The sequence below is a fragment of the Ahaetulla prasina genome, chromosome 5 (genome assembly GCF_028640845.1).
Source record: "Ahaetulla prasina isolate Xishuangbanna chromosome 5, ASM2864084v1, whole genome shotgun sequence".
NCBI lineage: Eukaryota > Metazoa > Chordata > Lepidosauria > Squamata > Colubridae > Ahaetulla > Ahaetulla prasina.
This window is the reverse complement of record NC_080543.1, coordinates 135,610,751-135,635,064: the sequence shown is the minus strand read 5'-3', so window position 1 is coordinate 135,635,064 and position 24,314 is coordinate 135,610,751. Positions and strand designations below refer to the sequence as shown.

Below are 24,314 nucleotides of genomic sequence, written 5' to 3'. Positions count from 1 at the left end.
CACTGTTAGGAAATTTGTCTTTGGTTCTAGGTAGCTTCTCTCCTTGGTTAGCTTCCATCCGTTGCTTCTTGTCCTGCCTTCAGGGGCTTTGGAAAGTAGGTTGACCCTCTCTTCTTTGTGGCAGCCCCTCAAATACTGGAACACTGCTATTACGTCTCCCCAAGTCCTTCCTAATTTGAGTAATTTCCCGAGTAATATCAAATCAGAACGCACAATCAGAGGAACAGTTGGTTATTTCTAAACATGATCTACCTTTTGTGAATGGCCTGTAGGATGTTGTCATTCATTGCGTGGCCTCTAAGAATGCAAGAGGTGAATTCATCTAAAATTTGAAGCTATCGTTTCTACGATGGCTTTCACGACTCTCGGTTTTCCTAGGCAAAAATGATTTCATCTACTGAGGCCAGTGAATCATGATATTCAAAACCCTCTGACACATAACCTTTATTAGTGCTTTATACAAAGTGACAACAGAATAATTAATCCACATTTAGTTCGAAGCTCACCATGGACTTCAGAAACACAGCGCACACTTGGCAAAGCAGTCTTTCTTACAACAAGCAATTGCTTAACTAACATTAACATGGATTCCTAAAAGATTCACAGCTTTCTCTGGCTCTCTCTTTTTCTTTTTCCGAACGTATCTTTTTTTAAATATTTCCCTTGGAAAGAATATTTGATCCTCCAGGTTTTATTATATAAAAATAGAACATTTCTCTATGTACAAACAGTACATTACATGATATACAGAAAAGTTCAAAGAAAAATGGATGAATGTGAGGGGAAACTAAGGAGGAACATCAGGAAAATGGTCAAATACTTGCACATTTCATAAAAATTACATTAACAAGAAATTTTCGTTTGCAAATATCAAACAGTACCAATGCAATTGGAAATTTTCCCCCCAAACAACTTAATTTATACATCGTTGTCTATCTGTACAACACATACATGTTTATGCATGTAATCCCGGGTGTATGCATGTACAAATATACACAGACACATCATTTTTCCCCTCCATCGGTGATATGCATGTACAGTATATTTGTACATATACACATTGTTGTATTTTAAGGCACGTTTTACTTAAACTTCTATACATCATCAAACCCAGTTAACAATATCTTGGGGAAGTTTGAACTTTTCTAGGTCCATTCGTAAGTGGGGATGGAAAGAATGAAAGCAATGTTTATCAAAAGAGATATAAAAAGTCTTTTTTTTTCCCTCCTGGAATTCTTGGGAGAGACGAAGTGAGTCACCAAGTGGTGGGAGAGACACTTTGCACATGCTCAAGGGTCATTGTCCTGCTGCAAAGGAGGACGAGGACAAACATTCCCCACCCATGCAGCCTTTTTCAGGTCTGTTTCCTCAAAGAGGGCTAGTGGCCCAGCGTTCACTCATATCAAGGGCTGGAGGAAATTCAAATCTTCTTGCTGGTCTCGGAAGGCGAACCTAAATAATGGTGAGAAGGAGATTCGTATAAAGGTACCGAGATCTCCTGGAGGTCGGGCAATCTCCCAGGGTGAGGAGGAGACCTCAGGGTCACTGTCCGGTCGTAATCCCGGTGGAGGACCTTCTCGTAGACGCTCTGCAACCCCACCGTCTTGGGCAGCTGGGCGGGATAGAAGTGGTCGCGATGGAGCGTGTCTCGGGGCAAGGAGGTGGTTCTGCAGAAGGTGGAGAGCTGGGTTTTGGGGTGGGGGGACGTGTGAGAGTTGGTCTGGGCGCAGGAGGGACTCCAACATCGGTCTGAATGGCCCAGGAGTTTGCATTCAGCGGTGCAAGCCCACAAACCTAGAAAAAAAAAAAGGCAAACGACAAAGTAGAGGTGTGAACCCCAATGCAAGAGACCCAAAGGCCAGGCGACACAAGGAACCACGTTAGGAATTGCAAAGAGGGCTCTCTGAGCTGGGTTGTTCTCTTGCAGACATTTCATGACCAAACTAGGTAACATCATCAGGACTAAAGGGAGGAGGAGGGGGAGGAGGACTGTGAGTTTCTTGGTGCTCTTTTATCTAGATTGTTTTCTTGCAGGCATTTCATGACCCAACTAGGTTATATTATCAGTGCTAGCATTAGATAACATCATCACTAGCACTGATGATGTTACCTAGTTGGGTCATGAAACGTCTACAAGAAAACAATCAAGCTCAGGGAGCCACAAGGACCCCGTATTCAACCCTCAACTATAAATACAGGTAGTCCTTGATTTAAAACAGTTCATTTAGTGACCGTTCAAAGTTACAACGACTTACAGTGACTTATGACCATTTTTTTTTACAGTTACAACCTTTGTAGCATCCAACATGGACATCAAACTTCAGATGCTTGGCAACTGGCTCGCACTTATGACCGTTGCAGTGTCCTGGTGTGTGTATGTGTGTGTGTGTGTCGGAAGGTTTGCGACCTTCCGACAAGCAAAATCAATGGGGAAGTCAGATTCACTGAACAACTTCCTTGACCGGGATGCCTTATGCACGGTCACTCACGCTCTGGTTACGTCTCGGCTGGATTACTGCAATGCTCTCTACATGGGGCTGCCCTTGAGGTGCACCCGGAGGCTGCAGTTAGTCCAGAATGCAGCTGCGCGAGTGGTAATGGGAGCCGCTCGTGGCTCCCACGTAACACCACTGCTCCGTAGTCTGCACTGGCTTCCTGTGGTCTTTCGGGTGCGCTTCAAGATCCTGGTTACCACCTTCAAAGCGCTCCATGGCTTAGGGCCCGGGTACTTACGAGACCGCCTGCTGTTACCTTATGCCTCCCACCGACCCGTACGCTCTCACAGAGAGGGCCTTCTCAGGGTACCGTCCGCCAAACAATGTCGGCTGGCGGCCCCCAGGTGTAGGGCCTTCTCTGTGGGAGCACCGACGCTCTGGAACGAACTCCCACCTGGCTTACGTCAAGTGCCTGATCTTCGGACCTTTCGTCGTGAGCTAAAAACATATTTATTCACTCAAGCAGGACTGGCATAAATAGTTGATTTTAAATTGGGGTTTTAGTGATTTTAAATTTTTAAATTTTTTAAATTATCGGCCGTTTATTAATAGTTTCTTTTAATCTCTTTTAATTGTATATATTCTGTATTTTATTCCGGCTGTACACCGCCCTGAGTCCTTCGGGAGAAGGGCGGTATAAAAATCTAATAAAATAAATAAATAAAATAAATAAACTGCACTGGTTCACTTAACAACTGTGGCAAGAAAGTTTGTAAAAGGAGGCAAAACTCACTTAGTGAACAAATATCTCACTTTGCGACACAATTTTCAGGCTCTGTTGTGGTTGTACGTCGACGATGACATGTATTCTCCTTTATCAATTCTAAGTAGGATGAGCAATGCCACTTACATCTAATAGCAAATTTGTCCCGAATTCACAAACACACACATATCTGCAAAGCAAAATCGATTATAATTCTTGCATTCTGGTATGAAGGAGCTGCCGCTTTGATTCAGAAGGTGGTGGCTAAGTATGGAGATGACTCCATTCCTGCTGGGTATCTGGCAACTGAGGTTCCCCTGCAGGCTTAATTTGGATGGATCTTAGTTGCCAGATACCCAGCAGGAATTAAGAAACTGATGTTTTATTGATAAAGCCTAAGATAATCTAAAAATCTAAAAATCTAAATAAAACTAAACTAATAAGAGCAAAAATCTCAAGCAGGATCCAATAAAAGTGTAGCTGCTTAATTCTCATTCCCCTCAAAGTCACTACAATTTGTGTAGCCAGCGAGGCAAATATATGCAGATTTGAGGAATTACAGTAATGGACAAAATTGTGGAAACCTCTTAGGAAAAGTGTATTTTTGAAGTTTGATGGCTAATAACACCACTGTTTTTTTGGAGTTTCAAGATAATCCTATTCCACTGCTGGAATGGCCTGGGAATAGCCCAGACCTTCACCCAATTGAAAATCTATGGAGCCGATTAAAGAAACTGGTTAGTCAGAAGCGACTCAGCAATAAAACCCAGTCAATAGAAGCCATCATTCAATCTTGGTTTCACATGATAACAGCTGCAGAACTCAAAGACTTGGTTCACTCCATGGGAAGATGTTGTAAGGCCGTAATTCATGCTAAAGGTTACCCAACGAAGCATTAACTGACATGGTGATCATTTTTGTATATCTCATTTTTTTCTATGGTGATCATTTTTGTATCTCTCGTTTTTTTCTACGTGTTTCACTTTTCTTCTTTATACTGTAACTGCTATTCTAATAGCAAACCCTTCATAAAAGTTATTGCATTATATTCTTGATTAAATTATCTTTCCATTGATATATAAATCTTATGCTATTACTAAAAAAAAAAAGTGGTATCATTAGCTAGTTTTAGAAAATAGACTTCTCCCAAAAGGTTTCCACAATCTTGGCCACTACTGGAATTAATCTTCCTCAATGGCTACCATAAACCCATTTTCAAATGAATTGACTGGTCTCAAAATTGCAAAGAACCATAGCTTTTGTCATGCCATTGCTGATAGTCCTTGACTTACAACCATTCGTTGAATGACCGTTTGAAGTTACAACAGCCCTGGAAAGATAGATTTATGACCATTTCCCACACCACCGTTGCAGCATTCCCATGGTCACATGATCAAAATCCGGACGTGAGCAACTGGCTTGTACTTATGACGGCTGCAGTGTCCTGGGCTCATGCAATTAAAGTCAATGGGGAAGTTGGATTCGCTTAACAACCGTGTGATTCACTTAGCAACGGCAGAGATTCGCTTAACAACCGTGGCAAGAAAGGTCGTAAAAATGGGACAAAGCTCACTTAACGATGGTCTCGCTTAGCAACGGAAATGTTGGCCTCAACTGTAAGTCAAGGACTTCCTATAGTGAAGACTTCAACCAACCATGGTTGAGGAAAGATATGGTTAAGTATATGAACTTTCACACATAAAAATATATGTAACATTATCAAAATTCTACCATCGTTTGGCTGCCATCTAGACAAGATTGCTAAATTCCCAGGAAACAATATTGACCAATTCTGTGTAATTAAATGGTTCCGTTCCTATAATTTGGAAGGAGGGAGAGAAGCAAGCATGTAGCCTAGAATTGAGAGTGTAAATATCCAAAATTGGCTTCTCAAAGTCAATCATCTACTTTCCCCCAAATCTACTCTCCTCAACATATCATCATCAGCTTTTAACGACCCCATAATCCCTGGCGGGCTGGAGTCTTGGGCAACTGAATGGAGATGAATGTTTACTGGCCGGATGCACTTCCAGGTCGCCAATGCGGAGTTCTATTCGGCAGGTACATTCTCAGTATGTCCAGAGAGAGAAATATCTGCCTCTACCTAGGATCGAACTCACAGCCTCCTGATTGTGAGGTGGGAGCTCCACCTCAAAGCCACCGTCCCACTCCTACTGTCCTCAACATATATCAGCCTACAATTCTCATCGCTTCTAGGAGCTCTTTGACCGGGGAAACTAATCCAAAGCATTTTTTTTTAAAAAAATGTAAATATGGTTAAAATAACTTGGTTTTTTGCTTTCGGGCAGTGTTGTTTATATCTCCGCATTTGTCCCTTCTAAGTTCCCCAAGGGGTAAAAATGACCATGGATGCGAGTAACAATGTACAAATAAAAGCCAAGTGAAAAGTATCAGGGAATAAAACAGAACTGTTTTGAAAACTGAGCAAATTGTCTAGGGATATATACTTTACAAGCAATCTTCAACACACAACCACAGTTTCCATCACTAAACGATGTGGGGCTGTTAAATGTTAAAGGGATGGGGCTCAGTTTTCCAAGCTGATTTTTTGGTTGTGTCTTTAAGCGAATCACGTGGTCGTTATGCAAATCCATCTTTCGTCATCAGAAGCCTCCTGGGAAAGTTGTAACTAGCTATCAAAAGACTCCAGGCTGCAGCGACTACATGATGGTTTCCAAGCGCCTGAATTTTGATCACGTAACCACGCAGACGGTCGTAACTGCAATGCTGCTGATTGCAATGTTGATGCTGGGATGGTCATAAGTACAAGGACCCGTTGTAAGTCCCCTTTTTTTCAACGACATAACTTTGGACGACTGTAAAACGAATGGTCGTAGGTTGAGGGATACCTGTACGCCTATGAAAACTCAGCATGAAATGGAATAATATCTGCCTTCCTAGCTTTATTGTAAGGTCCACGAAAAGTAGAAGTAGTCTACACAAAGCAATGATTACTTGGTCAGGTGAAGTTGTGACCTTTGTCCGATTAAACCACATCTCCTTGATCCACGTTTGTTTCAGCTCGTATATCACAACAACAGCTTTCAGGGAAGTTATTAAGCAGAAGTGGACAATCTGTGGCCCTTTAGCTGTGGTTGGGAGTCCAGCTCTTGTCCAACTCAATCTGCGTTGCCACCAATCAAGGACTACACCGAGTAAAATCCTGTAAGATCAGAAAACCAGGTTCCTCCAACCTAAGAGTTTCTCAGTGTTGCAATTTTTAGACGTATGAGTCAATTCCCACCATATGGTTATGCTCTGGGAGCAGAAGACAACACATCTGGAACGGCCAAGGTTGAGAGACACTGCCTGTAGTCTAACGCACCGTTTCCTTCTCACTGTTTCCAGTTGCAATTTCCCCCTTTTAGTTACGAAGTAAAAACTGGTCTCTCTACTCTAAGAATGCTTTCCGTTTTCAACAGTGACGAAACAGTGAAGGAATCAGCAATTGTAAAGAATCCATCTGCTAACCTGACTTGGAAATGAAACCATCTATGAACGAAGGCAAATATAGGTGTCCCAAGATAAATGTCGCAAGATCCAATTTGGGTCGATCACTGGGACCAGAGGTTTAGTCTTCTGAGCTTTCGGACTTGTGCTGGAGCCTATCCTTGGGGGCCAACCTAGGTTGAGGCTCACATCTCTTCTCAAACCATGTATTTTACTAGAGCCAAGCAAATCGAGCTCATATCTCTACTCAAACCATGTATTTTACTAGAGCCAAGCAAATCGAGCTCATATCTCTACTCAAATCATGTATTTTACTAGAGCCAAGCAAATCCAGCTCATATCTCTACTCAAACCATGTATTTTACTAGAGCCAAGTAAACCGGGCTCACATTTCTACTCAAACCATGTATTTTGCTAGAGCCAAGCAAACCGGGCTCACATTTCTACTCAAACCATGTGTTTTACTAGAGCCAACCGGGCTCATATCACTACTCAAACCATATATTTTACTAGAGCCAAGTAAACCGGGCTCACATTTCTACTCAAACCATGTGTTTTACTAGAGCCAAGCAAACCGAGCGCACATCTCTACTCAACCATGAAGCTTTCTTGGTGACCTTTTATGAGTCACCACCTCTAAGCCTCAAAGGATTGTCATGGGGAACGGAGCATCCTTCTCTCGCGAGCAGGATAACGCAATATTTAATTATGGTGAAATCTGTTCCAGTGGGGCGGTCTCTTCTGCCCACGGGTGCCTCAGGCCCCAAGAGACCTTGCTAGCGGCTAGGAAGAACGTCACAGGCCGCAGCTCTGCGTGTTCCTAGCTTGGAAGGAGCATTCCCCGAAACGGGTGATGAATATTTAGGTCATTAGAGGAGATTTGCAACGAACATCCTGCTCGGTTGTTTTTTTTTTTTTTTAAGAGGAAACCCTTTGATCTCTCCCTGACATGGTCAATCCGCTAAGTGGTGGGGGAGGGGTGAAAGAAACCTTTACCGTTCTGCATGTGGGTGATGAGGTCCTTCTTCAGAGGGTCTCCGCTGATGTCTGAGTCGCTGTCGTTGAAGTCGCTGTCCCCTTTTCCGCTGTCCTTCCCACTGAATTTCTCTCCTTCCCTTCCCGATAAAGTGTTGAAGGAGTGGCCCTTCCAAATGGGGACCGGGGCCGCTGGTTCTTTGCTGTAACTAGGGGTGGAAGTGTAAGACTGGAAGGGGCCAGCAAAGAGGGAGATGGAGGGATGGAGAAGAGACGGCAGAAATAAAGAAAAGGCAGAGTTATTGCTCAGAAGAAAGAACGTCAACAATGGAAAATATACATAGTAAGGTGGTATTGATATAGAATAGAATAGAATTTTATTGGCCAAGTGTGATTGGACACACAAGGAATTTGTCTTGGTGCATATGCTCTCAGTGTACATAAAAGAAAAGATATGTTCATCAAGGTACAACATTTACAACACAAATGATGGTCAATATATCAATATAAATCATAAGGATTGCCAGCAACAAAGTTATAGTCATACAGTCATAAGTGGAAAGAGATTGGTGATGGGAACTATGAAACGATTAATAGTAGTGCAGATTCAGTAAATAGTCTGACAGTGTTGAGGGAATTATTTGTTTAGCAGAGTGATGGCCTTCGGGAAAAAACTGTTCTTGTGTCTAGTTGTTCTGGTGTGCAGTGCTCTATAGCGTCGTTTTGAGGGTAGGAGTTGAAACAGTTTATGTCCAGGATGCGAGGGATCTGCAAATATTTTCACGGCCCTCTTCTTGATTCGTGCAGTATACAGGTCCTCAATCTTCTTTCTCGTCTTTCCTATTGCCTATCTCCCTTTCTACTTACGACTATAACTTTGCTGCTCGTATCTTTATGATTCGTATTGTTTTGTTTAATTTCCTAGGACAATTTACGTTGATTCTACCACTCAGTGTTGTACCTTATGATTTATGCTGAATGTATTTTTATGGTGACTATGATCTATCACTTATATTTTTTATGTACACTGAGAGCTTATGCGCCGAAGGTAAATTCTGTGTGCGCCCAATCACACTTGGCCAATAAAAGAATTCTATGCATTCACCTTATTAAGATGGGCAGCCCGTGCATTTCATAAATGAAAAATAATTGAAAAAAATAAAAATAAAAACAGGCTAATTCATAGTCCTGACCCCACCCCCCGCCAAATACAGGCAGTCCTCGACTTACAACAGTTCATTTAGTGACCGTCTGTTGCTGATAAAAGGGACTTATGACCATTTTTCACATTTACAACCGATGCAGCATCCCCAGGGTCACATGATCTAAATTCAGACGCTGGGCAAACTGCTTCACATTTATGACGGTCGCAGTGCCCTGGCCCTCTTTTGTGACCTTCTCACCACGGGAAAACCAGATTCACTAAACAACCATGTTACTAAATTAACGACCGTGGTGGATTCACTTAACAATGGCGACAAGAAGGGGGAAAAAAATGAACCAATGTTTCACTTAGCGACAGAAATTTGGGGCTCAAGTGTGGTCATAAGTCGAGGGCTACCTGTATGTGACTTCCAAACCCCTTGAAGCTACATAACTCAGCTGGATGGTTAATACCTCAAATTCTAACCCGCTTTACTTGCGTTCAAGAAATCTCTCAACAGACTGATGAGCAACTACGTTCCTGCCTCCTTATTAATGACTTCTTTGACCTTCAGAGGTAAGTTAAGGTGCAACCAGCAAGGTAAGTTTATCTTGTCTCCACCCGGCAAGAGAAGGTATAGAAGGTTACCTCTGCGTTCGCTCCTCGCAGTCGGCTCTGGCTGTCGTAGAGGCTGTTGGTTTCTCGGCTGTTCTCAGATGCCGGGATATCTTCACTGGCCGGAGAGGGCTCTGGACTAGCAAAAGAAGATTTGCTGGGGAAGGAATGGACGTCGAAGTGAGGACTGGAGGGATTGAGGGCACCGTCACCGTTGCTTCCCTCCTCGTGCCCCTTCTCCAGATGAGAAGTATCGAGAGGTTCCTCCAAGACCACCTTCTTTTCCTTCTTACGCCGATTGCACGTGGTGGCGATGGTGATGATGGCCACCAGGAGCAACGTGCAACTTCCCGCCAGGATAATGATGACGATTAAAGGGACATCCCATTGCAAAGGTTGGTCTTCCCAGGAGCTGGGCTTGGCCACGGACTCCTGGCCACTAGAGGGAGGCAGTGAGGCAGTCACCAGGAAGTTGACCGCCAGGGTGGTGGAGAGAGGTGGCAGTCCATTGTCGGCCACTGTGAGGAGCAAAGGATAGACTTGGCCCAGCTGTTCTTCAGATAAGCTCCTCCGGAGCGTGACCTCCCCGGTTTTCTGGTTGATGGCAAAAAGATCCAGGGATCTTTCCTGTTGCTGGGGATCCTCTGAGAAAGTGAAGCTCAGCTCTGCGCTGGTGCCCTCGTCTGCATCTCTGGCTTTGATGTGGACAACCAAGGAGTCTCGGGAAGCTCTGCTGGAGACCCCAATTTCAAGAGACCCGTTGGTGAGCGCAGGAGAAGTGATGACGGGAGCGTTATCGTTTTGGTCCATCACCCGTACCTTGACCAAGGCCGTACTGGAGAGCGAAGGAGATCCTCCATCCGTAGCTTGGATGGACAACTCCATCTCCTTCAGGATCTCATAGTTGAAAGTCCGGAGGGCGTAGATAGCTCCTGTGCCCGGATCTACCGAAACGTAGGTGGAAATAGAGGCGCCCATGATTTGGTTGTCCAGCAGGCGGTAGGTCACTTTACCGTTGGGTCCCAGGTCGGGGTCGGAAGCCACCACGGTGGTCAGGTAGGCCCCCGGGGGGTTGTTCTCCGGCAGGGCCACCTCGTAGCGTGCCTTGGCGAAGCGTGGGGCATTGTCGTTCTCGTCAGCCACGCGGACGGTGAGCGAGCGGACGGTCTTGGCCGGGGGAGAGCCCAGGTCCTCGGCCACCAGCGTCAGGTTGTACTCAGCCACGCGCTCGCGGTCCAGGGCGCCGGTGGTCAGCACCAGGTAGCTGTCGGCGTCGTAGGCGCGCTGCAGGGCGAAGGGCTGGTGGGGCGCCGGCAGGAGAGCGCAGCGCACCTGGCCGTTGGCGCCCGCGTCGCTGTCCGAGGTGCTGACCAGCGCCACCAGGCTCTGGGCCGGCGCCGCCTCGCTCACCGCCGCCCAGCCGGCCTCCTCCTCGGCCTCCGGGCCCCGCGCAGCGTCCGGCCCCGCGGGGGCGCCCAGGGCGCTGATGGCCACGGCGGGCGCGTTGTCGTTGACGTCCAGGAGCCGCACCACCACTTTGCAGGCGGCGGCCAGCGGACTGGCGCCCCGGTCGCTGACCTGCACGTCCAGCTCGTAGGTGCGCTGCAGCTCGTAGTCGACGGGGGCGCGCAGGGCCAGGCGGCCCGAGAGCGGGTCGAGGCTGAAGAGGCGGCGGGCCTCGGCGGGCACCTGGCTGCCCCAGGCGTAGAGCAGCTGCCCGTTGGCGCCCTCGTCGGCGTCGGCCGCCTCCAGCTCCAGCAGCAGCGCGCCCGGCGGCGCGTCCTCGGGCAGCTCCAGGGTCAGGAGCGCGCCCCGGGGGAAGGCGGGGGCGTTGTCGTTGGCGTCCAGCACGCGCACGCTGAGCGTGGCCGTCCCCGAGCGCGCGGGGCTCCCGCCGTCCTTGGCCACCAGCTCCAGCCGGTAGCCGGCCTGCGCCTCCCGGTCCAGCTCGCGCAGCAGCACCAGCTCGGCGCAGCGGAGCCCGTCGGCGCGCCGCTGCGCCTCCAAGCCGAAGGGGCTGCCCGGCGAGAGGGCGAAGCTCTGCAGCCCGTTGGAGCCGGCGTCCGGGTCGTGGGCCAGGGGCAGCGGCAGGCGGGTGCCGGGCGCCGCGCTCTCCGACACCTCCAGGGCCACGGCGGGCTGCGGGAAGCGCGGCGCGTGGTCGTTCAGGTCCCGCACCTCCAGCTCCACGTGCACCAGGCGGAAAGGCGGCGAGGCTCCCCCGCCCGTCGGGCCGCCCAGGCTCAGCACGTCGAAGGCCAGCAGGCAGGGCGACTCCGACTGGCCGCACAGCTGCTCCCGGTCCAGCCGCTCCGGGCCCAGGCTCAGCTGCCCGTCCCGCTCCCGCACTCGCACCAGCGACCCGTTGCCCGGCGCCTTCACCAGCCGGAAAGTTCTATCCCCTCCAGCCGCTCCTTTCAGGGGCAGCTCGTCTGCCAAGGTTCCGATCACCGTGCCGGGCGGCTCTTCTTCGTAGGTGTGGTAGCGAATCGTCTTGCCCACAGCCGAGGCGAGCAGCAGCAGCCAAGCCAGGCAGAGAGTGCCCGTCGGGTGGCTTGGCACGGCCGGGTAGCCGCTGTCTTTGCGGGCGCCCATGCTTCGCTCGCTGCCAAGCGGGAAAAAAAAGAGAGAAAGCGAGAGAAGAAAAGCAAGCAGGCAGGCAAGAGGAGGGGGCGAGCCAGCGAAGCCCCCTTTCCCGGCTGCCCGGCAGTCAATCCGCTCCGGAGCCGGTCCACCGTGCGCCCCCGCCCCGCATTCAACTCGTTTCCAGGAGCGCTGGCTTCCTTTCCCCCGCGGGCACCTGCTCCGACTGCGCCCTGCCTCGCTTCTTTTGGCTACTAAAGACGGACCCTCCCCACCTCCGCTCTTTAATAGGCGAGGGTATGCAAATGAACGTCGCCAGGCAGCCAATCGCGGCTCGGGTTTCCTCCCGGGACCCCCACCCCCGTCGAAAATTCTTTAGACCAGGAATAGCGCGATCCATAGGGTAGGAAGACCCCCCCCCACCCAACCCGCGGGAGGATCGGCTCTGCGTCCCACAATAGGGAGGAAAAAACCCGACTGGGAAAAATCACGGACTTCGGGGTCTTGGGCTTTTCGGGTCCTCCTGCCCCTTCGGGGTGTCCCCTCTTGGCTCCAGCGGGGCAGGGGGCTACCCCGGGGAGACCCTCTTGCCCGCCCGTCGGAGCCGGCTCAGCCCTCTCCGCCCAAAAGGGGCTCTTGAACCCGGGTCCTTGCCAAACGCACTTCCAACCAAAGAGGGGAAAAAGGGGAGGGGGTCGTAGTCCCCGAGTTGGCCAAGCAAGCACCCTGTCTCTATGTGAAGCGGGAAAGAGAGGGAGGAGGGGCTGCTGGCGGGCAGGGTCGCGGCAGGGGGTCGGGAAGGGGAGGAAGAACGAGGGAAAAGCGAGGAAGGACAGCGCGGAGTCCGCCTGTTCGAAGACGCCCCCCTCCCCAAAAATCTGCCTTAATGCCCTGGGATAGAGGGGCGGAGGGGAACCCGCTCGGTTCCCTTCAAAAGCCCCCCTAACCACCGTTCCCTCCCTGCTTCTCGGTCCTTTGCTCTCTTGGCGTTCCAATCTACGGTGGGGAGAAGTGGGTGGGGGGGCGCTGGTGGACCCTTTCCTCCGGGCTCGGGTGTGTGTGTGTATCTCGGGGAAAGGGGCTCCCTTTTTCTCCCCCACCCCTCCTTCTTTTGGGAAACCCCGACCGGGTTTAGGGGAAGTGGGGGGGGGGAACGCCAAATCCAAGCCGGTCCCTCAAACCTAGCCCCGATCGCACCTGGAAGGTGTAGCGGCCCCGGTGTGCGGCAGGACGCGGGGAAGAAGCGAGCCGAGGCGGCCGGTTCCCGAGCCAGCTCTTCCCTTCCAACGCCGAGGAGCAGAGCTGCGCGGAGAAGCGGAGAAGGGGGCGGGAAAGAGCCGCCTCCCTTCGCGCGCCTTGCGCTAAGCCCACCCTGCTTGGACCCGCAGATGCCGGAGAGCCCCCCCACCTCCACACACACTCCCCACTCCCTGCGCGCGTTCAGACGAGACGCTCTGACACCGGTTGTGGTAGGATCTCCCCGTTTTTTCTCGGCGCCCCGAGATACATCGCAGCCCCTGCTCGGCAATGGTGCTAAGTGCCCCCCCCCCCCGTTCTCTCCCACCCACCCGAAGAAACGGAGCCTGGGTGGATGGGTGGAAGCCTTGGGAAGCTGAGCGGGTGGGGTGGGGTGGGGGCAGAAGTACCAGTCGCTCTCTCTAGGGAATCCCGGGTTAAACTGACTTAACCCTCCAGAGGGGTCTCTAGGGTCCCCGTCGTCATAATTCAGAATTAAATTGAATTAAATTTGGCAGGGGAAGAAAGAAGGGGAGAAGGGGGCCTCCCCTCTCCCCCCTTCTCTCTTCTCCTCTCCTTCCCCTCTTTCCTTCCCTCCCTTTCTCCTTTCCCTCTCTCTTTTCAGCTCCCTCCCTCCCTCTCCTCTCCTCTGCTTTCCTCTCCATCTCCCCCTTCCCCTCCCTCTCTTTTCTCCTCTCCCTCTCATCTTTCCCCTCCGTCCCTCTGACCTCTCCTCTCCCTTCCCTTCCTCTCTCCTCTCCTTTCCTCTCCTCTCCCCTCCTCCTATCTCTCCTCTGCTATCTTCTCCTCTCCTCTCCCCTCATCTCCTGTCCTCTTCTGTTTCTCTCCCTCTCTCTCTTCCCTCCTCTTCTTTCCCTCTCCTCTCCCTTCACCTCTCTCCCTCTCTCCTCTCCCCTCTCTCTTCTCTCCTCTCCTCTCCTCTCCTTTCTCTTTTCTTCTCTGCTTTCCTCCCGCTCTCCTCTTTCCCTCCCTCTCTCTGTCCTTCATTTCCCTTCCTCTTTCCCCTCCACTCTCCCCTCCCCTCATCTCTACTCTCCCCTCTTCTCCTCTGCTCTCCCATCCTCTCCCAACCTCTTCTTTCTCTCTCCTCTCCCTTCACCTCTCTCTCCTCTCCTCCTCTCCCTCCCCTCATCTCTACTCTCCCCTCTTCTCCTCTGCTCTCCCATCCTCTCCCAACCTCTTCTTTCTCTCTCCTCTCCCTTCACCTCTGTCTCCCTCTCCTCTCCTCTCCCCACTCTCCTGTCTTCTCCTCTGTTTTCCTCTCCTCTCCCTTTCCTTCACTCCTCCCCTCTGTCCTCTCCCTTTCCTTCCCTTCCTCCCTCTCTTTTCTCCTCTCCTCTCATCTTTCCCCTCCGTCCCTCTGACCTCTCCTCTCCTTCCTCCCTCTCTCCTCTCCTTTCCTCTCCTCTCCCTCCTCCTATCTCTCCTCTGCTATCTTCCTCTCCTCTCCCTCATCTCCTGTCCTCTTCTGTTTCTCTCCTCTCTCTCCCTCCTCTTCTTTCCCTCTCTCTCTCCCCTTCCTCTCTCCCTCTCTCTCCTCTCTCTCTCTCTCCTCTCCTCTCTCTCCTTTCTCTTTTCTTCTCTGCTTTCCTCCCGCTCTCCTCTTTCCCTCCCTCTCTCTGTCCTTCATTTCCCTTCCTCTTCCTCCACTCTCCCTCCCTCCCTCTCCTCTCTCCTCTCCTCTCCTCCTCTCCTCTCCCATCCTCTCCCAACCTCTTCTTTCTCTCTCTCCTTCACCTCTGTCTCCTCTCCTCTCCTCTCCCCACTCTCCTGTCTTCTCCTCTGTTTTCCTCTCCTCTCCCTTTCCTTCACTCCTCCCCTCTGTCCTCTCCCTTTCCTTCCCCTTTCCCTCCCCTCTTCTCCTCTGCTCTCCTCTCCCATCCTCCCTCTCCCACTTCCTCCTCTTCTTTCCCTCTCTCCCTCCTCTCGCTGTCCTCTTCCTCCCTCTCTCTCTCTCCTCTCCTCCTTCCCTCCTCCGCAGTTAATGTCCTTTCTCGCAGTTCCCCAAAATAAGGGCCGGCATCGCCTGCCTCTGCCAAATGGCCAACTGACCCAAGCCATGAGGTTACCACGACGCATGGAAGCATCGCCCACTGAGATTTCCGCAAAAACAGGGTAGGACTGTCTCTGTAGCCCCCCCCTCCCCAAGCCCCCCCCCTCTCCCCAACTTCCCTTTGGGGCACTTCCTTAGTTAAAATTACGCGAAATAAGAAAAACCGTAGGCATCAGAAATAGCCCCACGGATGGAGAAAAGAAAACGCAGCCAAGTCAGGAAATCTAGAGTGGAATAACCGAAACTGACTAGCTGCTGGCCAGGAGAAGCGAAAGTGATTGAAACTGACACGAACAGGGAAACTGGCAAAGAAGTCACAAAAGCCCCCTTCCAGACTCATCCTTTAAGTTTTAGACACTGCAAGGAGAAAAATAATAATAAAAAAAATAAAACCTCAGCAGCCACTCGGCTTATATTAATGTACGTTGGTTAGTTTTATTCCCCCCCCCTTTTACCAATTTTCCTCTGTTTTATTGTTGTAAGCTGCGGAGGGCAGTGAGATGGGCCAAAAATAAAATCAAATAAAGTAAAATAAATAAAATAAAATAATAAAATAAAATATAAAATAAAATAAAAATAAAATAAAATAAAAATAAATAAAATAAAATAAAATAAAATAGAATAGAATAAATAAAATAAAATAAAATTTCAGAGTACTGTCAAACTGGAACTCTGAATTTGAGGTTAAAAGCAGGAGATGGAGAACTCATGTGTGTGTGTGTGTGTGTGAAAGGAATTCAAGAAATGGAGAAGGAAGGGGGGAGGGAAATGCTTTTGAATGGCCTTTGCTTTTGGGGAGGGGTTTCTCCACTGACTTTGTTTGTCAGAAGGTCCACATCTATGGAGATTCTCAGTCATCCAGGACATGGTGGCCCCCTTCCTTCTTAGTACCATCAGCCTCGAGGTGAGGAACGTTACCTGAACCTAACCAGCATGGATGGGAGACCACCAGGTGAGGCGAGGGGAAGAGATGTAAATTTAAAGGATGGGTACCGAAGCTTATTTTTTTCTTCATCACTAACTAAAATTAAGTTTTACGCCTAGGCAGGAAAAACAAAAGGCAAAAGTCCAGATTAGGCGAGACCTGGCTCAAAACCAGTAACTGGGAGAGGGACCTTGGAGTCCTAGCGGATGATCCCTTAAACATGAGCCAGCTGTGTGCGGCAGCAGCCAAAAAAAGCTAATACAATCCTGGCTTGTATAAACAGAGGCATAGAAAAACACAGACTTCAGAGGATAATTAGAACTGCAGAAAAAATAATTGCTACCAACCTGCCTTCCATTGAGGACCTGTATACTGCACGACTCAAGAAGAGGGCCGTGAAAATATTTGCAGATCCCTCGCATCCTGGACATAAACTGTTTCAACTCCTACCCTCAAAACGACGCTATAGAGCACTGCACACCAGAACAACTAGACACAAGAACAGTTTTTTCCCGAAGGCCATCACTCTGCTAAACAAATAATTCCCTCAACACTGTCAGACTATTTACTGAATCTGCACTACTATTAATCTTCTCATCGTTCCCATCACCAATCTCTTTCCACTTACGACTGTATGACTGTAACTTTGTTGCTGGCAATCCTTATGATTTATATTGATATATTGACCATCAATTGTGTTGTAAATGTTGTACCTTGATGAACGTATCTTTTCTTTTATGTACACTGAGAGCATATGCACCAAGACAAATTCCTTGTGTGTCCAATCACACTTGGCCAATAAAATTCTATTCTATTCTATTCTAGAATCAAATTCATGCGAAATATTAGTATTGCTTTATAAAACCTTAGTAAGACCACACCTGCAATACGGCAACCAATTTTGGTCACCACACTACCAAAAAAAAAAAAAAAAGATGTTGAGACTTTGGAAAAAATGCAGAGAAGAGCAACTAAGAGGATCAAAGGCCTGGAGACTAAAACAGATGAAGAACAGTTTCTGGAATTGGGAATGTCTAGTTTAATACAAAGAAGGACTAGGGGTAACAAGATAGCAGTCTTCCAATATTTGCCACAAAGAAGAGGGGAGGGGGAGAGGTCAACTTATTCTCCAAAGCACCTGAAGGCAGGACAAGAAACAATAGATGGAAATTAATCAAAGAGAGAAGCAGCCTGGAATGAGGACAATTAACCAGTGGAACAGCTTGCCACCAGAAGTTGTGGGTGCACCATCACTGGAGGTTTTCAAGAAGAGATTGGACAGCCACTTGTCTGAAATGGTATAGGGTCTCCTGCTTGAGCAGGGGGCTGGACTAGATGACCTCCAAAGCAGTGGTGAAATCCAATTTTTTTTATACTACCGGTTCTGTGGGTGTGGCTTGGTGGGTGTTACTTGGGCGTGGCAGGGGAAGGATATTGCAAAATCTCCATTCCCACCGCACTCTGGGGCCAGCCAGAGGTGGTATTTGCCGGTTCTCTGAACTACTCAAGATTTCCGCTACTGGTTCTCCGAACTGCTCAAAATTTCCGCTACCGGTTCTCCAGAACCAGTCCGAACCTGCTGGATTTCACCCCTGCTCCAAGGTCTCTCCCAGCCAGAGGTGAGTTTTACATAATTTTACCACCGGTTTGCTGGTTCGCATGGAAAATGTGGGCCCACTTGCAGGTCGCCACTTGTTGTGTCCCCCTCCCCCTCCGATGACCGGGTCTAGGAAGTCCATATCAAGCGTGGCCACGAAGTCTCTGCAGCTTGTCAAATTCCTTCGAGGTTTATCAAGGCAGGCAGGAGTCCAAGTTGTCACTTCAGCGATAGCAGCAAACTAGATGAGACTTTGCTTGACTCAAGGTTGGAATGCCACAAGCAGGTCCTTAATATAGGCTGTGGGGTGTGGCTCCATGACTCAGCATTTATCCAGGCCTGCCCCTCCCTTCCTTCTGCTGGCGTCGCCTCTCAGATCTCCGGAAGCGAGGATCCTCCTACACTGAATTCTCTTCAGCTGGATCTGCTGTCAGTAATTCCAGCACGTAGCTGGCTTCCTGCTCACACGCTGTAGGAGTGAGGTTTATCAGGTTGGTTTGTTCATTCCTGGAATCCTCTCCGGGCATGGGGCCAGGACCGGGGGCTGGAGGCATGACAGGCCGTTCATCTTCATTATCAGACTCGGAGTCTGATAACAGGCCCGGGTGTAGACGGGAGGGGCCCGGCTGAGGAGAGGAGGGAGGACGAGGCACAACACTACTACCGGTTCCACCGAACCGGCTGATTGCCGCTGCTCCCGGCTCTAGTCTATTCTGTTCTAATCTGCTGCTCTGCGCTAGATGAGCCAATCCACAGGACGTCCTTTGCCACTTTGTCCAAGCAACCCACTTAGTTCTCTCTGGGTTTATTTGGAAGGAAGTCCCTCCGGTTTTAGTGGGATCTTCTCCGAAATCACAGAAGCAGCGTTAATCCCCCTCGCTGGTTGAGCAGATCTAGAGGTGATTAAATAAGCAATTACAATAAATTAATAGAAATACAATGCGGTGAGTTACAAGCAATTAAAATCTCCCAGGAACAGCAAGAGCCCGCAGGATAAATTGGTTTAGTGCTGAATAAACCAGAGGCAACTCCATCCTAACACAGGACTCTAGGCAGCTTAATCCTTGAGTTATACAACAGTTCATTTAATGACCGTTACCACGGCATCGAGAAAAGTGACTTATGGCCGTTTTTCACACTTACGACCTTTGCAGCATCCCCATGGTCGTGTGATTCAAATTCAGGCCCTCGGCAACTGATTCATACTTATGACCGCTGCTGCGTCACGTGATCCACTTTTGCGACCTTCCAACCAGCAAGGTCAGTGGGGAATTTCACTTAACAACCGGGTTACTAACTTATCAACGGCAGCGGTTCACTTAACAATGGAGGCAAGAAAATGGGATGAAACTCACTCAACAAATGTCTCACTCAACAACAGAAACATCGGGTCTCAATTGTGGTCGCACGTCGAGGACTTCCTGCCATCCCATCGAATCTGGAAGCCAACAGAATTTCATCCAACCAACTTTGGTCCTCAAAGCTGGCGGTGATGCGCCACAGAAGAGGTTGCTCTGGATTGGCTGCCTGGCTGGCCAATGACGAAGAGGCTGTAATAAGGCTTTAACAGAATAACAGAGTTGGAAGGGACCTTGTAGGTCATCTAGTCCAACCTCCCTCCGAAGCAGGAGACCCTTTCCGCCCTTCCTCCCCTCCCCCTCGCTCCCTCTCTTCTCTTTTTCCTTCCTTCCTTCCTTCCTTCCTTCCTTCCTTCCTTCCTTCCTTCCTTCCTTCCTTCTCCCTCTGTCGCTTCCTTCCTTCCTTCCTTCCTCCCTCCCTCCCTCTCTCTCTCCTTTCCTCCCTCCCTTCCCTCCTTCCCTCCTTCTTTCCTCCTTCTCTTCCTTGCCCCTCCTCCCTTCCTCCCTCCCTCTCTCCTTCCTTCGTCCCTTCCTCCCTCCCTCCTTCTTTCCTCCTTCTCTTTCCTTGCCCCTCCCTCCTCCTCCTCCCTTCTCCTTCCTTCCTCCTCCTCCTCTCCTTTTCTCCGTCCCTTCCTCCTTCCCTCCTTCTTTCTCTCCCTTCTCTTTCCTTGCCCCTCCCTCCCTCCTTCCTTCTCCTTCCTTCCTCCCTCCATCCCTCTCCTTTCCTCCTCCCTTCCCTCCTTCTTTCCTCCTTCTCTTTCCTTGCCCTTCCTCCTCCCTCCTCCTTCCTTCCTCCTCCTCCTCTCTCTCTCCTTTCCTCCTCCCTTCCTCCTTCCCTCCTTCTTTCCCTCCCTTCTCTTTCCTTCTCCTTCCTTCCTCCCTCCCTCTCTCCTTTCCTTCGTCCCTTCCCTCCCTCCCTCCTTCTTTCCCTCCTTCTCTTTCCTTGCCCCTCCCTCCCTCCCTCCTCCCTTCTCCTTCCTTCCTCCCTCCCTCTCTCCTTTTCTCCGTCCCTTTCCTCCTTCCCTCCTTCTTTCTCTCCCTTCTCTTTCCTTGCCCCTCCCTCCCTCCTTCCTTCTCCTTCCTCTCTCCCTCCATCCCTCTCCTTTCCTCCTCCCTTCCCTCCTTCTTTCCTCCTTCTCTTTCCTTGCCCTTCCTCCTCCCTCCTCCCTTCTCCTTCCTCCTCCCTCCTCTCTCCTTTCCTCCTCCCTTCCCTCCTTCCCTCCTTCTTTCCTTCCTTCTCCTTCCTTCCTCCCTCCCTCCCTCTCTCCTTTCCTCCCTCCCTTCCCTCCTTCTTTCCCTCCCTTCTCTTTCCTTGCCCCTCCCTCCCTCCCTTCCCTCCTTCTTTCCCTCCCTTCTCTTTCCTTGCCCCTTCCTCCCTCCCTCCCTCCTCCCTTCTCCTCCCTCCCTCCCTCCCTCCCTCCCTCTCTCCTTTCCTCCCTCCCTTCCTCCCACAGAAGGTTAGATCCTTTCTAAACATGGTTCTATTTGGGGTGTTAGTGGTGTTGATGTTACTGGCTGCATGTCTGGGCTGGCTCTTGAATGGTTTGGATCCCTGTAGAATGGCCTCCTCCTCCTCCGGCTGCCGATTGTGAAAAAACGTTGGAAGCCTCTTGCCATGAAAGCAGAGCCCACCAGCGGAAGAGAAGCAGAAATAGAATTTAGTTTCGCCTTTGCTTGGGCGAATGCCTAAAATTAGACCTCATTCCAATATGCATTTAAGCACCGAAAGCTTCAAGCGGGATTTCTACGCCTGTCAGGTGATCCTAACGGAGTGACAGATCCTTAGAAACTGGCCAGAGAAGAATGGCAACATCTTCTCCTCTCTTTTTCTGCCTTGAAGGAAATTTGTGGGGCTTTTTTTTTTTAAAAAAATGCCAACTGCCCATTTTTGACGAGTGTAGAATGCCAGGAGGAGAGCTGTCATCGTAAAGTTGTCAGTTGTCAGCTAAGCGCCTGCCTTTTAATAAAAAAAAAAAATATTGGGATCCTGAGAAGAAGCCAACAGATTCGTCCTGAATCTGATCTTTGACACGCTGAGAAGAATCCTTAGGGATGGGACCTGTAGAGAAAGTGGTAAGACTATAACTCCACACCTGAGCCTTCTGGTGACAGGAGGAAAGTGGATGCAAATATTTCTCCAGGTTTGTATAAGGTCTCCTGTCTTATAAGATCTCCTTATAACTTATAAGATCTCCTGACTCCTGAGTAGGCAGGGGGCTGGACTAGAAGACCTCAAAGATGAAGAGAAGGACCAGGGGAGACAGGATAGCAGTCTTCCAATATTTGAGGGGCTGCCATAGAGACGAGGGGGGTCAAGCTATTTTCCAAGGCAGCTGAAGGCCAGAGAAGGAATAATGGATGGAAACTGATCCAGGAGAGATTCAACCTAGAAATAAGGAGAAATTTTCTGACAGTGAGAACCATCAACCCATGGAACAGATGTTGCCTTCAGAAGTTGTGGGAGCTTCATCCCTGGAGCTTTCAAGAAGAGACTGGACTGCCATCTGTTAGAAATGGTGTAGGGTCTCCTGCTTGCGGGGGGGGGGATTGGACTAGATGACCTCCAAGCTCCCTTCCAACTGTTATTCTACTCTACTCTACTCTACTCTACTCTACTCTACTCTACTCTACTCTACTCTACTCTACTCTACTCTACTCTACTCCACTCCACTCCACTCCACTCCACTCCACTCCACTCCACTCTACTCTACTCTACTCTACTTCAGTGGTGGGATTCAGCCAGTTCGCACCACTTCGGGAGAACCGGTTGTTAACTTTCTGAGCAGTTTGGCAAACTGGTTGTTGGAAGAAATCATTAGGGCAGAGAACCGGTTGTTAAATTACTTGAATCCCACCACTGCTCTACTCTATATTACTCTGAAGAACATGTCCCAAAGGTGCTTTTTTTCAAGAGGCATCTGGACTTCCTTGTTTTTCTCTGAAGACGTTTCGCTTCTCATCCAAGAAGCTTCTTCCGCTCTGAGAGATGAAGAAGCTTCTTGGATGAGAAGCGAAATATCTTCAAAGAAAAACCAAGAAAGTCCAGTTGCCTCTTGGAAAAGCACCTTTGGAACAACCACGACCTGAATGACTTAGAATCTCCATGGACATTTAGCGCTAGGCATACAAAGAACTATTGCCAGAATCGTTTATGTCTAGTCTAATGAAGATAAAAACTAGGGGAGACATGATAGCAGTGTTCCAATATCTCAGGGGCTGCCACAAAGAAGAGGGAGTCAAGCTATTCTCCAAAGCACCAGAAGGCAGGAGAAGAAGCAATGGGTGGAAACTAATCAAGGAGAGAAGCAACTTAGAACTAAGGAGAAATTTCCTGACAGTTAGAACAATTAACCAGTGGAACAACTTGCCACTAGAAGTTGTGGGTGCTCCATCGCTGGAGGTTTTGAAGAAGAGACTGGACAGCTATTTGTCATGAACATTGTAGGGTCTCCTGCTTGAGCAGGGGGTTGGACTAGAAGACCTCCAAGGTCCCTTCCAAAGTCTGTTATTCTGTATTCTCTAACAGGGGTCTCCAACCTTGGCAACTTTAAGACTTGTGGACTTCAACTCCCAGAATTTTTTTTCTCTTTTTCTTTCTTTCTGGGAGTTGAAGTCCACAAGTCTTAAAGTTGCCAAGGTTGGAGACCCCTGTTCTATAAGATCCCTTCTGGTCTTATGATTTTAACACTAGTTGAGTTGACACATCCATTCCTTGCCTGGTGTGAGTCGCGCAAGGGAAAACGTTGGTGTGCCGGCATCTGGCTGCGTCAGATGTCACCGAGATGGAATATGGGTAAGAAGAATGTGGGGGAATCAACCCAGAAGTGGGTTTCTTAGGGGTCTGAGAGATGAAGAGCACTTCAATCCCCCCCCCGAAATCTTGCAAACAAAACTTTGCTCCTTCCCTTCAGTTATTTCAAAGAATAATCCTTCTCCAGATCGGACAGTCCCAATCTAGCAGCTCCGTTGGGGATTTCCTGGTGGTCTCCCGTCCCCCCCCCATTCCTAACCAAGTCCCATTCCTAACCAAGTGGAAGGAGATGCGAGCCGGGGAAAAAAAAAACAGCCTCAAATCCCATCCTGCTGCCTTTACACCTGCCTTCTCTGGCAGCCAGCAGGGCACGGAGGGGTCCTGGTAGTTGCACGCGAGACGGGGCTAAGCTACAAGGAGACGGTGGGGTTTTTTTTGAGGGGGGGCGGAAAGGAGAGGGGGGCGGGCTGTGTTAAGAGATCTCCCTTTCCCATCCAACCCCTGATGGTTTTCTATGCCCTGTACAGGCACGCGAGCTCAGGTGCCCGGGCATGGCTAGAAGACGCCCCCCACCCACCCCACGCCGCCTCCACTGGGGGAGGGGGCTATATAGAAGCTTAGAGGCCCCCCGGTGGGATGAGGGCGGCAGCCGCTTCCCTTCCAGATGATGGAAATCGGATTTAAGGCAAGCCACAAAGGGAAGCCGAGGGGGCCAGGGGTCCCAGAAAGCGAGATCCCCTCTTGCAAAACCCCTACCCCACTCCCGCCAAGCCCGTCCACAAAGGCATCCCCCCCGGGGAGGGGGGCTTTGTTCGCTGGCAGAAAGCCCTCGCCCACCCGCCCCCAACCCAATCCCACCCCAGCTTAAGCAACCGGCCGGCTGGAGAACAAACGGCGACTTTGCGCAGCGCGACCCCCCTCCCCTCCCCAGCCCCCAAAGCCGGGCCACCCACTCCCCCCCATCTCCCCCCACCTGGGTCCTTAATGCGGTCTTTGTGGACCCGCACTGCGTGCAGCCCCCTCCCCCGCAAGATTGACACGGGCGTCACGTGACGGATTAAAGGATTTCTCTTCTCCCTCTTCTCCGCCTGCAGCCCCTTCCTCCCCCCCCCGGAGAGGCTTTGGGAAGGGGGCGCACAATGGGCCGGGGAGGAGGGCTCCCCATTCGGCCGCCGCCTCTCTCCCCCCCATCCCCAGTTCTCAGGGCTGGCTAATAGGATTAGCGCTTCTATTTCAAGTTCGCTCCCGCATGTAATTTCTTTTTAATTAGGATTAGGTGGCAGGGAAAGGCAAGCGAGGGTCTGGGAGAGGGGGGAGGAAGGAGTTTGGGGGAGGGAGAGTAGCCCCCCTCCCCGTTTAAGAAGAAAAGCCTCTCTCTTTCTCTTTC

At 50.0% G+C, this 24,314-nt stretch overlaps 1 protein-coding gene across 1 annotated transcript; it reads right to left on the bottom strand.

The window, feature by feature from the left end:
- Nucleotides 1-448: 448 nt before the first annotated feature.
- On the bottom strand, nt 449-12,125 carry PCDH8 (protocadherin 8). Its single transcript, XM_058185760.1, has 3 exons — nt 9,437-12,125; nt 7,666-7,873; nt 449-1,794 (listed from the first exon to the last, which is right to left on the bottom strand). The coding sequence occupies exons 1-3, from the start codon at nt 11,996-11,998 to the stop codon at nt 1,421-1,423; spliced, it is 3,144 nt and encodes a 1,047-aa protein (XP_058041743.1). The 5' UTR covers nt 11,999-12,125; the 3' UTR covers nt 449-1,420.
- Nucleotides 12,126-24,314: the final 12,189 nt, after the last annotated feature.

Coding starts and splice junctions, on each gene's coding strand:
- PCDH8 (XM_058185760.1), bottom strand. CDS start 11,998: ATGGGCGCCCGCAAAGACAGCGGCTACCCGGCCGTGCCAAGCCACCCG. Junction 7,874..9,436: donor TGCGAGGAGCGAACGCAGAG/GTAACCTTCTAT, acceptor GGCCCCTTCCAG/TCTTACACTTCCACCCCTAG. Junction 1,795..7,665: donor CATCACCCACATGCAGAACG/GTAAAGGTTTCT, acceptor TTTTTTTTCTAG/GTTTGTGGGCTTGCACCGCT.